Here is a 12,341-nt window from a genome sequence, read left to right on the forward strand (position 1 = left end):
CTGTAGGCCCCCTTTAAGTACTGGAAGGCTGCAATAAGATCACCCCGGAGCCTTCTCTTCTCCAGGCTGAACAGCCCCATCTCTCTCAGCCTGTCTTCATAGCAGAGATGTTCCAGCCCTCTGATCATCTTTGTGGCCCTCCTCTGGACTCACTCCAGCAGCTCCCTGTCCTTCTTGTGTTGGGGACTCCAGAGCTGAACACAGTATTCCAGGTGGGGTCTCACGAGAGCAGAGTAGAGGGACAGAATCACCTCCCTTGACCTACTGCCCTCGCTTCTTTGGATGCAGCCCAGGATACGGTTGGCTTTCTGGGCTGCAAGTGCACATTGCTGGCTCCTGTTGAGCTTCTCATCCACCAGCACTCCCAAGTCCTTCTCCACACCACACAGCGAACTTGCTTTCATCAGGAAACTTGCTGAGGGTGCACTCAATCCCACTGTCCATGTCGTCGACAAAGATGTTAAATAGCACTGGCCCCAATACTGACCCCTGAGGGATACCACTCGTCACTGGCCTCCACTTGGATATCGAGCCGTTGACTGCAACTCTCTGAGTGCGACCATCCAGCTAATTCCTTATCCACTGAGTGGTCCATCTGTCAAATCCATGTCCCTCCAATTTAGAGACAAGGATGTTGTGTGGGACAGTGTCAAATGCTTTGGACAAGGCCAGGTAGATGACATCAGTTGTTCTTCCCTTATCTACCAACACTGTAACCTCATCATAGAAGGCCACCAAATTTATCAGGCATGACTTGCTCTTAGTGAAGCCATGTTGGCTGTCACTTATCACCTTCTCTTTTTTCCATGTGCCTTAGCATAGTCGCCAGGAGGATCTGCTCCATGATCTTGCTGGGCACAGTGGTGAGACTGACTGGCCTGTAGTTCCCTGGGTCTTCCTTTTTTTCCAATCAAACTTCTTGTTATCTCAAATCCTCATGAGTCCCACATTGGGTGCCAAAAAAGGCCTGTTGTTGTTTAAGCCTGGTAGGCAATTGAGCACCTTGCAGCTGCTTGCTCACTCCTCCAGAGTGGAATGGGGGAGAGAAATGCATGCTTCAATATGGAAAAAGTATTATATGTCTAAGACTGGATGGTACTGTTATTCTCAGACTTAGCAAAATAGTGTTGACACTGAACCCTTCACACTTTCCAGAAAAATATATGTAATGTGTTGGATTTTTTGTGCGTTTGAGTTGTTCCTTAGGACTGTTACAGTTACAATATTGTATAAGAAAATACTGGTTTACTGCATAAAACTTCTTGAGTATGAGCACTAAAATTTCCTTGTTACTTCTTGTCCTGAGTTTGGCTGAGATGGAGTTAATTTTCACAAGAAGCTGGGAGGGAACACAGCTAAAGGGGATATTCAATACTATATGATGTCATGCTCACTATATAATCTGGGGGAGTTAGCCAGGAGAGGGATGAGCTTTGGGTTACAGGTGGTGAGCAATTGCATTGTGCATCACTAGCTGTTGTGGTTTAGCCTAGCTGTTAACTAAATGCCACACAGCTGCTTGCTCACCCTCCCCCACCTCCAGGGAATAGGGAAGAGAATTAAAAGGGAAAAGGGAAGGAGACTTGTGGGTTGAGATAAGAATAATTTAATAATAACAATAATATACAATTAAAAGTAATGATAAAAATAATATATGAATATATGTATAATAATAATATATACAAATAAGTGATGCACAATGTAATTGCTCATTATACAGTAACCAATGCCTGTCCAGTCCTGACAAACGATCTGGAAACAGATAAGTCCTGACACCACAATCTCGGACAAGTGAGAAGCCTGAAAAGAGAGATAGATAGCACTCTGAGAGAGTCCTCTGAAGAAAGTTACTAGAAGAGCAAAAGCCCTTCCTGATCAACCCTCCTTTACATACTGGGCATGATGCTGCATGATATGGAATACTTCATTGGCCAGTTTGGCCCTCAATCCTAAGTCTAAGTTCAAATCATAAGGAGAGTCATGGACCCTCTGTCCCAGCTATGCTCCCCCCTATCCTTTTGTGCTCCTGCACACTGGCAAGAACACAGCAGCTGAGAAGTCCTTGAGTCCTCAGTGCCAACTACAAACATCAGTGCGCTATCAGCGTTCTTCTCAGAGCAAGTCTCAGACTAAAAGCAAAACACAGAGCTCTTCTGGCTGCTAAAAAGAAAACCTAACTCTGTCCCAATCAAAACCAGGACACTTGCTTTGTATGTTCTTTTATTAGTATGTTTGTTATTATTATTTCTTCTTTCTGTGTGCTGTCCTATTAAACTGTCCTTATCCCAGCCCACAAGTTTTACCTTTTTCTTCCATATGTATTTATTGTATTAGTGAAATGGTTGCTGGTCATAATGTTGTTTTGGTTGTTCACATGGTTGCGTTATGTAAATCTTTATATGCTCTATATATTTCCTGTGGTGCTGTTTATTATCTCCGGGAGAGAGATTAGGACTCTTGTTTTGCTGTTCTGTATAATATCGATTTATGATATAACACCACTGGCCACAAGGTTAAGCTGGTATTTGTACATGGCATTGTTGTCATGCCTGTACCTCAGGTGCCATCTCTCAGAATTTATTAGTAATCTCACTCAATCTATGGGGAGGATACTTTTCCCCACTCTTTGACCTCCCCTTTCTCATTCAGGCTATATTATAACAGCTTTTGAGAGTTTTTAATATCCTGGGTATGTTTATGCCAGCATGCTTTTATTGCTATGTCTCCCAAAGGTGTTTCAGGTCTTGTTTAGGGTTACAAAAAAAATTGTTTAAGAATGCCATCCAGAGATCTGCCCCAAGGTTAGATAGTCATGGGTGGCATTGCACACGGGAGAATACAGGCAGGTACCTAGAGAACCTATGCTCATCTCAAATGGTTTGGAACTTTACTCCCAAACAATTACAGAACCCTGATGAAGTGATAGAATATTCGAAAAGAAGTCTGTGGCTATTCCAGAGAGGCATAGCTTACAGCACTGTGCTGGGCCCTGGCCAGCTTCTACCAAACACTGCTTAATATTATGCAGTATCCTCAGGGAGAAGGGAGGGAAAACAGACCAACAGGCACTGTGGCTACTCCAACCCCGGTGACAGGCACTGCAGCTGAACTGGAGAACTAACCTGTGTCAGTATCGGTCACTCCTATACAAAAGTAGTGCACAAAGAAATCAGTTTGATTAGTGAGGGATGAAAATGAACCAGGGCTATCATGAGAACAGGAGGAGGGTGAGGCAGAACCCGCACATGAGATGGTAACCACCCTATCCCTGAGTGAGCTATGTGAAAGGATTTCAGCTGCCATCCAATCAAGAACATTATTACCTGGCTGCTCTGATGCTAGGATAACGGGATTGGTAGCCTGGAATTAGAGGGAAGGGAAGGATCCCTGTCTAGGGAAGGAGGTGTTGACAAGGCAATTGTAAAAAAAAAAAAAAAAAAAAAGAAAAAAAAGAAAAAGACAGGCCCTCAGCCTCTGGAGGTGACTTCTGTCACGCGTGAAGGAAAGATACCCTTTCAAGGATGATATTACATGTCACCCAGGCAAGCGGACCACCATGGAAAGAGATATCCAGTACCTGAGGGAGTTAGCCATGCTGGAGGTAATTTACAACCATCTGAATAATGAGCAGTTATCTACAGATCCAGATGAAATCCTATGCAATCAGTCCATGTGATGGAAATTTCTAAGGAGTGCACCAGCATCGTATGCCTACTCGTTGGCAGTAATGCCCTGGAGAGAAGGCAAGGGACAAATGGTGCAGGACTTGGCTGGTCAACTACGGCAATACGAAGGAAGTATTTCTTCCTTCCCTACAGGCCTGTGCTGCAACTGTGGAGAAACTGTCCCAGGAGTTCCAGCAATTCAAAGCGGATATGTCCCACTCTCCACCCATATGGACCCGTGTCTCAGCTATTAGAAGTAAGCGTCCCCCTGGTCAAGAGAGAGAATATAGAGGTGTCGAAGTTTAGCCCATCTGGTAGTTAAGCAATCATGCTGCCGCTCACTCACTCCTCCCCCTCGGTGGGATGGGAGGAGAAAATCAGAAGAAAAAGAGTAAAACACGTGGGTTGGGATAAGGATGATTTAATAGAACAGTGAAAAAAAAAAAAAGAGAAAAGAGTATTAACAATGATAGTATCAATGAAAAGAGAGTAGTACAAAACGAGCGGTACAAATGCTCACCGCATGGAACCCGGAACCCCCGCACAGCCCAACCCACTCACGATCGGTGAAGATGCAAAAAGGCCCCTCCCTCAGCTAGCTCCCTCACTATATATATGGTATCCAATAGCCCTCTGACTAATTCTGGTCAGTTGCCTGTGCTGTGCCCCCTCTCAGTTTTCGTGTGAAAGATTAACTCTATCATAGCCAAACCCAGGGCAAGAGGGTACACGCTGTGGGGTAACGTGTTTTATTCTGTGCGATCATGAAAAACCTACCTTTACCTTAGAGGCACACGAGTTGAAAGGCAAAACATGCACTAAAGGAGATTCTTCCAGGAAAAATGCCGCTCTGGTTTCCAGTGGGCAGCTCTCCAGACAGTATAGAAGGGCTGACCCCATTTCTGATCCTCTCGAAGGGACCTCTAATTCATTTTTACAAAAGGGGAGCAACAAATATTGTGACCAGGACTAGAGGGACCCTGCCTCCAGCCAGGTGGAGGAGAGGGATAACAGTTTATTGGAGTGTGTGGATTCAATGGCCTGGCATGTCAATCCCTTCTGTTGTGGGATTGCTGAGGGTTGAAGAACAAGAGGTGCCAATTCCTACTATGATGGTGCACTGGCAGCAATATCGCACCAGCTGAGACTGTCTGATCCCCATCCATGAGCTGATTCGTCAACTGGAGAGCCAAGGAGAGATCAGCAAGACTTGCTCTCCTTTCAAAAGTCCCATATGGCCAGTGTGCAAGTCAAATAGAGAGCGGAGACTGACAGTAGACTATCGTGGCCTGAATGAAGTCATGTTGATGCCGAGTGCTGTGGTGCCAGACATGCTGGAACTTCAATATGAACTGAAGTCAAAGGCAACCAAGTGGTATGCCACAATTCATAGAATCATAGAACCACAGAATGGTTAGGGTTGGAAGGGACCTCAAAGATCATCTAGCTCCAACTCCCCTGCTATGGGCAGGGAAACCTTCCACTACACCAGGTTGCCCAAAACCTCATCCAACCTGGCCTTGAACACTTCCAGGGATGGGGCATCTACAACTTCTCTGGGCAACCTGTTCCAGTGCCTCACCACCCTCTGAGTGAAAAATTTTTTTCTTATATCCAATCTAAATCTCCCTTCTTTCAATTTAAAGCCTTGTCCCATCACTACACGCCCTTGTAAAAAGTCCCTCTCCAGCTTTCCTGTAGGCCCCCTTTAAGTACTGGAAGGCTGCTATAAGATCACCCCAGAGCCTTCTCTTCTCCAGGCTCAACAGCCCCAACTCTCTCAGCCTGTCTTCATAGCAGAGGTGCTCCAGCCCTTCGATCATCTTCGTGGCCCTCCTCTGGACTTGTTCCAGCAGCTCCATGTCCTTCTTGTGTTGGGGACTCCGGAGTTGAACGCAGTATTCCAGGTGGGGTCTCACGAGAGCTGAGTAGAGGGGCAGAATCGCCTCCCTCGACCTGCTGGCCACGCTCCTTTTGATACAGCCCAGGATACGGTTGGCTTTCTGGGCTGCCAGCGCACATTGCTGGCTCATGTTGAGCTTCTCATCCACCAGCACTCCCAAGTCCTTTTCCTCAGGGCTGCTCTCAATCCATTCTCCGCCCAGCCTGTACTTGTGCTTGGGATTGCCCGGACCCACGTGCAGGACCTTGCACTTGGCCTTGTTGAACTTTATGAGGTTCTCACAGGCCCACCTCTCCAGCCTGTCAAGGTCCCTCTGGATGGCATCCCTTCCCTCCAGCGTGTCCACAACACCACACAACTTGGTGTCATCTGCAAACTTGCTGAGGGTGCACTCGATCCCACTTTCCATGTCTCCAACAAAGATGTTAAATAGCACTGGCCCCAGTACTGACCCCTGAGGAACACCACTCGTCACTCACCTCCACTTGGACATTGAACTGTTGACCACAACTCTTTGAGTGCAACCATCCAGCCAATTCCTTATCCACCAAGTGGTCCATCCATCAAAACAATGTCATTCCAGTTTAGAGACAAGGATGTCATGTGGGACAGTATCAAATGCTTTGGATAAGTCCAGGTAGACGATGTCAGTTGCTCTTCCCCTATCCATCAATGCTGTAACTTCATCATAGAAGGCTACCAAATTAGTCAGGCAGGATTTGCCCTTAGTGAAGCCATGTTGGCTGTCGCCAATCACCTCCTTATTTTCCATGTGCCTTAGCATAGTCGCCAGGAGGATCTGCTCCATGATCTTGCCGGGCACAGAGGTGAGACTGACTGGCCTGTAGTTCCCTGGGTCTTCTTTTTTCCCCTTTTTAAAGATGGGGGCTATGTTTCCCCTTTTCCAGTCATTGGGAACTTCACCAGATTGCCATGACTTCTGAAATATAATGGATAGTGGCTTAGCAACTTCATCTGCCAGTTCCCTCAGGACCTGTGGATGCACCTCATCAGGTCCCATGGACTTGTGCACCTTCAGGTTCTTTAGATGGTCTCGAACCTGATCTTCTCCTACAGTGGGCGGTTCTTCATTCTCATAGTCCCTGCTTTTGCCTTCTGTAACATGCAAAATCATGCAACAGATGCCACACAGAGTAAGTGGATCACACTGATCACACAAAGGGCCGAAATAGGAAACCCCAATCGCCCGGGAATCTTGGAAGTGATCATGGACTGGCCAGAAGGCAAAGATTTCAGAATGTCGCCAGAGGCAGAGGTGACACATGTGAAGAGGCCTCACTATATAATAAACTACCAGAAAATGAGAAGCCTTAATGTCTTGTTAACTGATGAGTCCTGTTGCATTGCAGGGAAAACATCGGATGTGGAAGGCTGCTGTATGCAGTCCTATATGACAAGTAGCAGAAACTGCTGAAGGTGACGGTGAATCGAGCCAGTTTGCAGAGGTGAAAGCCATCCAACTGACTTTAGACATTGCTGACTGTGAAAAGTGGCCAGTGCTTTATCTCTATACCAACTCATGGATGGTGGCAAATGCTTTGCGGGGATGGTTACAGCAATGGAAGCAGAGTAACTGGCAGCACAGAGGCAAAAACCCATCTGGGCTGCCTCTTTGTGGCAAGATATTGCTGCCTGGGTAGAGAAGCTGGCTGTAAAAGTACATCACATAGATGCTCATGTATCCAAGATTTGGGCCACTGAGGAACATCAAAACAATCAGCAGGTGGATCAGGTCACTGAAATTAAAGTGGCTCAGGTGGATCTGGACTGGCAACATAAGGGTGAATTATTAATAGCCCAGTGGGCCCAAGATGCCTCAGGCCATCTAGGAAGGGATGCAACATACAGATGGGCTCATGATCAAGGGGTGGAGTTAACTATGGATGCTATTGCACACGTTTTCTATGAATGTTAAAGTTGCACTCCAATCAAGCAAGCCAAGCAGCTAAAGCCTTCATGATATGGAGAACGATGACTGAAATATAAATATGGGGAGGCCTGGGAGATTGATTATATCACACTGCCATAAACCCATCAAGGCAAGCGCTATGTGCTTACAATGGTGGAAGCAGCCACTGGATGGCTGGAAACACGTTCAGTGCCCCATGCCACTGCCCACAATACTATCTTGGGCCTTGAAAAGCAAGTCTTGTGGCGGCATGGCACTCCAGAAAGAATTGAGCCAGATGATGGGACTTATTTTTTAAACAACCTCATAGACACCTGAGCCAAAGAGCATGGCATTGAGTGGGTATATCACATCCCCTATCGTGCACCAGCTTCCAGGAAGATTGAACGATACAATGGACTGTTAAAGACTACACTGAGAGCAATGGGTTGTGGGACCTTCAAACATTGGGATACACATTTAGGAAAAGCCACCTGGTTAGTTCACACTAAAGGATCTACCAATCAAGCTGGCCCTGCCCAATCAAAACTCTTACGTACTGTAGAAGGGGATAAAGTCCTTGTAGTGTGCATGAAGAATGTTAGGGAAGACAGTCTGGGTTAGTCCTTGGGAGCGGGCTGGACATCGGGTTCCAGGTGGTGAGCAATTGCTTTGTGCATTGCTTGCTTTGTATGTTCTTTTGTTAGTATTATTTTTGTTACTACTTCTCTTCTTGTGCTGTCCTATTAAACTGTCCTTATCTCAACCTATGAGTTTTACCTTTTTTTCTTCTGATTCTTCTGTCCATCCCACTGAGGGGGAAGGAGTGGGTGAGCAGCTGCACAGTACTTAGTTGTTGCCTGAGGCTAAACCATAACACCTCTGAAAGTTTGTCACTTTTGAATCTTGTCTACAATCTGGAATATGAACTACTGACTCAAGGCTCTTTTTGTTAACTTATACAGTGAATTGTGAAATGAGGCTTGGATCTGTGAGGCTTTGTGTTAGTAGTAATAGACATATAAGCATAATACAAATAAAACTTTAAGAGAGCCGGTATTAATAATAAAGATAATAAAAAGTTAACTATAAGGAGTTCATGACATCTAGGAAAATTCCCTCTTTTACATTATGCAATGCTTACAGATCCAAAAGGATCTTAACTAAGAAATCCTGTTTGTGTGCATAAAGTTGTTTACAAATGAGTCCTTTAAACCTATGTTCTCAATCATTAATGCTGGAGTGTATTTTATAGTTTACTCATCTTTTAAAACAATAGATGTAATCATACAATTGAGTGTTCAGGAAAACTGAACAGGAACAGACTCCTTGGGTTCTATGTGTTAAAATTTGTATGCAAATACACCTCTCAACTTTTCCCTGCACTTATTTGAGTATTAAAAGGATTTTAAAAACAACTGATGAAAAATTAATTTTTCAAAGAAAACAGATCCACAGAAGTTCACAGAAGGACTCATTTTTATCCTGCAGAGAACTTGAGTAAAATGTGACAAAAATTTGACCAAAAGTGTTCGTGACAAAGGCAATTGAAAAATAAGTCATTTTGACTCTACCTGCTTGATCATTAAGATTGAATATAGTACAAGGATACAGATATCCAATGTAAATATGTACTTTTTTTTTTCTTTACATTACTGGAAAAAAGTGTCTGAAACAAGGGCTCTTTTGAGTTGTGTGGTTTGTAGTAGTATGCTTGATGTATCACAGAATCAGTGGTTTGAAGTTCAAGAATGTTAGCTGTTGTTCTAGTTCACTCAGGTTTTAGATCATCTGACTTGGCAAGTATAGTGGCAGAGTAACTTGGTATGTCAAAAAAGCATTATTGTAAATGTCATTTGTTTCTAAGATATGTTCCTATTGACTTTTTCCCACAAATATTCCCTCTGTTCAACAACCTTAACTGACAATATTGTTATTGTTTTGGATTAATTTAAACTAGATCATATGACTTTTAATGTTGTGTGTACATGGAACTTCTGGAGTGCTTTCCAAGCCTTTACACCTATATAGGTGTATACTATACGATATATGCTATACTATACGCTAGGTATCCCATATTTTCTAGATGATGGAACAGTAGGGAAAAGTTGATTGTTTTCTGTAGAGTTAAAAGGGAAGTTAATAGAATACTTATTCTACTTAGTACTTCAGACAATAAACTTCAGGGTCTTGAGAGAGGGGAATTAACTGTTAATAAATACAAGCATGCTACTGAGTAGCTAGTGAAGTCAAGAAAAGGAAAAAAACACATCTTTATTTCTTTTGCTTGCTTTAACAGTTGTTACTCAACCAAGCCCATCAGTTTCTCAACCTAGTGCTTCACAGAGTGAAGAGAAAGCTTCTGAACTGCCTAAACCAAAGAAGAACAGATGTTTCATGTGCAGAAAGAAGGTTGGCCTTACGGGTATGAGAGCGCTTTGTCAATATTGAACAGATCTATATGATTAGTTGCCTCTTACTAGATTAATGGGTACAGATATTTCAAATTTAAACTTACTCACTGTTTCAAAATCCATAATGTTAGATCCCTTAATAGAGCTGATATTTGGAAATATTAATTTCACATATTCTGTTCGTTAAAGTAGATGCACATACCCCCTTTGTACTGACTAAGCCCTTAATTTATAGCTTACTTAAGTCTGAAGCTTCCTAGTGATGTTGCGTTTCCTTTTCTTTGTACAGGATTTGATTGCCGATGTGGAAACTTATTTTGTGGACTTCACCGTTATTCTGACAAGCATAACTGCCCATATGATTACAAAGCAGAAGCTGCAGCAAAAATCAGGAAAGAGAATCCAGTTGTGGTGGCTGAAAAAATCCAGAGAATATAAACTAGCCTACTTGCAAAAAGACTGACTTTTATTTGTTTTATTTTAATATATCCTAGGAAAGCATTAAAGAGCAGATGCATGGCCATTTTCCTTTGTTCTCCCAAGTTTTAACTTTAGCCTTGTCTGTCTTAATGATATTTCAGAATGTTTCGGTGTTTGTTACAGGCAAAATTGGATAGATACAGCCCTTGAAAATGTATATGCTCTCCTCAGAATATGATTGGATGATCAGAACCTGCACAGGAATACACATGCACAGAGAACAGGCTCTAGTTCACATGTGCCAAACAGATATATACTATCTGTATGTTTGCAGCAGATCTGCCTTTTGAGATGTTCAAGGTATATAGCACTAGCCAAAGACTATGCACCCATTTGGGAGAAGGATATGTTGGAAAGATTGGCAGTCTACTTCTATCATTTAAAATCTTGTTCTACTTTTAGTCTCCACACTCCATTGTTTTCCAGCAGAATGTAAGCCACATAGAGGGCTCTACCTTCCAGTAAGATGAGTGTTGGTGCCATATTTAATAAAAAGTCATTTAACAATTGCAATAGGAAAAATGGAAAATATCAGATATGTATGAGAAGAAAATTATTTTGGAACAGATTCCATTAACTTTAGAATCATGAAAATAGTTTCCCAAAGGAAACGTCCTGTTAGAAACTTAAGAACTGGCCTGCAACAGTTGTCTGCTTTTCCTTGCATAGCTAAAAATGTTATGTCACACAACATTGTGCTAAGATTGGCTTACAAAGCAAAAGCTATGTATATGTGGGTTTTTTAGACATACCACAGCAGCTCCATCGAGTGACACATGCATCTGTGTAAGTTGCAGAAGTATTTGAGCAGTTTATTATTCATGTACCTCTTAAATTCAGTGTGTTCTGGGTTCAAAAGAATATTAGGAGGGATTTTTTTTAATTTAAAAAAAAGTTTTAAATGTAACAATTGCACATGCAACAATTGTTGGGTATGGAAAACCATACCCAACATGACTGCTGTAGACTTAAGCAGGAGCTGGAACCACTCTTGGAGGGTTGCTTTATCATTTTAATTATACTTGAGTGTAGGACTGTAGTGGTTTTGGGTGTATTGCATGGGTTCTGTTATCTACAGCTTTGTATAATAACTAGAAAGGCCAGTATAGTTCACTGATGCTTGTCTGGCAATATCACTTCTGTGTTATAATGGAAGGGTTTTTTGTGATGTATGAAACTTGTGAGTTTTTTATATAATCAAGTATAGTGTAGACTAGTGTTGTAGTAATGCCTCTTCTCATCTGTAAATAGTTGTGTATGTACACAAGATGATACTTCTGACTTTTATTGCAGTGTTCAGTCTTAGTTTTTTAGTTCACTATTAAAAGCATCAGGCTTTTGCTTTAACTTTGTTCTTTCAATTTAGTTATCAGATATGCAAACATGTACAGACAGTTCATACTTAAGTATTGCACATAATCACACTATCCAGGATCTATGCTCTGTTGTATTATGTAAATAATAAAAATCATGTACAGAAGGAAATACTTTTTGTGGTAGTTCATTGGTTTTTGTTACTGCTGTAATTTGAAAGTGGCCCTGTGGAGATTGGGGTATAAAGCTAGTACTAGGTTTGTATAGATGTCTTTTTGCTTAAACCTATCTCTCTGATCTCCTTATTTATTATTTTGACATACCAACTTGTTTAAGATAGCTCGTTGAAGTCAGAGAAGTATGAACAGCTGGAATACAGGTAACTACTTGATGACCAGATAAAGATGTCAGCAAAAAACAATGTGCTTAAAGGAAATGAAGCATATATTAGCAGTGAACTTTAAATATTTGTGATTTGTTGTGTGTGTGTTTTTTTTCCTTTTGCCTACAAAAGTTATTTCCAGTGGATCTGGTTTAATACAGCCAGTATACTGACTACATTGTTTTGTTCACATCTTCACCAGCAGTCCTGGGCAGAGTTGTCAGAGTCTACATCCGAATATAGATATTGCATATGTCAGATTTGCCCTTCCCAA

The 12,341-nt window shown here is 42.4% G+C and overlaps 1 protein-coding gene across 3 annotated transcripts in view; it reads left to right on the forward strand.

The window, feature by feature from the left end:
* LOC147526245 (AN1-type zinc finger protein 5-like) overlaps positions 1-11,859 on the forward strand; it is a 34,367-nt gene extending 22,508 nt beyond the window's left edge. For all 3 annotated transcript variants that reach the window (XM_086630209.1, XM_086630208.1, XM_086630210.1), the window contains exons 5-6: positions 9,777-9,902; positions 10,181-11,859. In XM_086630209.1, the coding sequence (XP_086486335.1) occupies positions 9,777-9,902; positions 10,181-10,329 (275 nt within the window). In that variant the 3' untranslated portion in view covers positions 10,330-11,859. The remainder of the gene's footprint in view (positions 1-9,776; positions 9,903-10,180) is intronic.
* Positions 11,860-12,341: the final 482 nt, after the last annotated feature.

The sequence above is a fragment of the Tauraco erythrolophus genome, chromosome W (genome assembly GCF_009769465.1).
Source record: "Tauraco erythrolophus isolate bTauEry1 chromosome W, bTauEry1.pri, whole genome shotgun sequence".
Taxonomy (NCBI): domain Eukaryota; kingdom Metazoa; phylum Chordata; class Aves; order Musophagiformes; family Musophagidae; genus Tauraco; species Tauraco erythrolophus.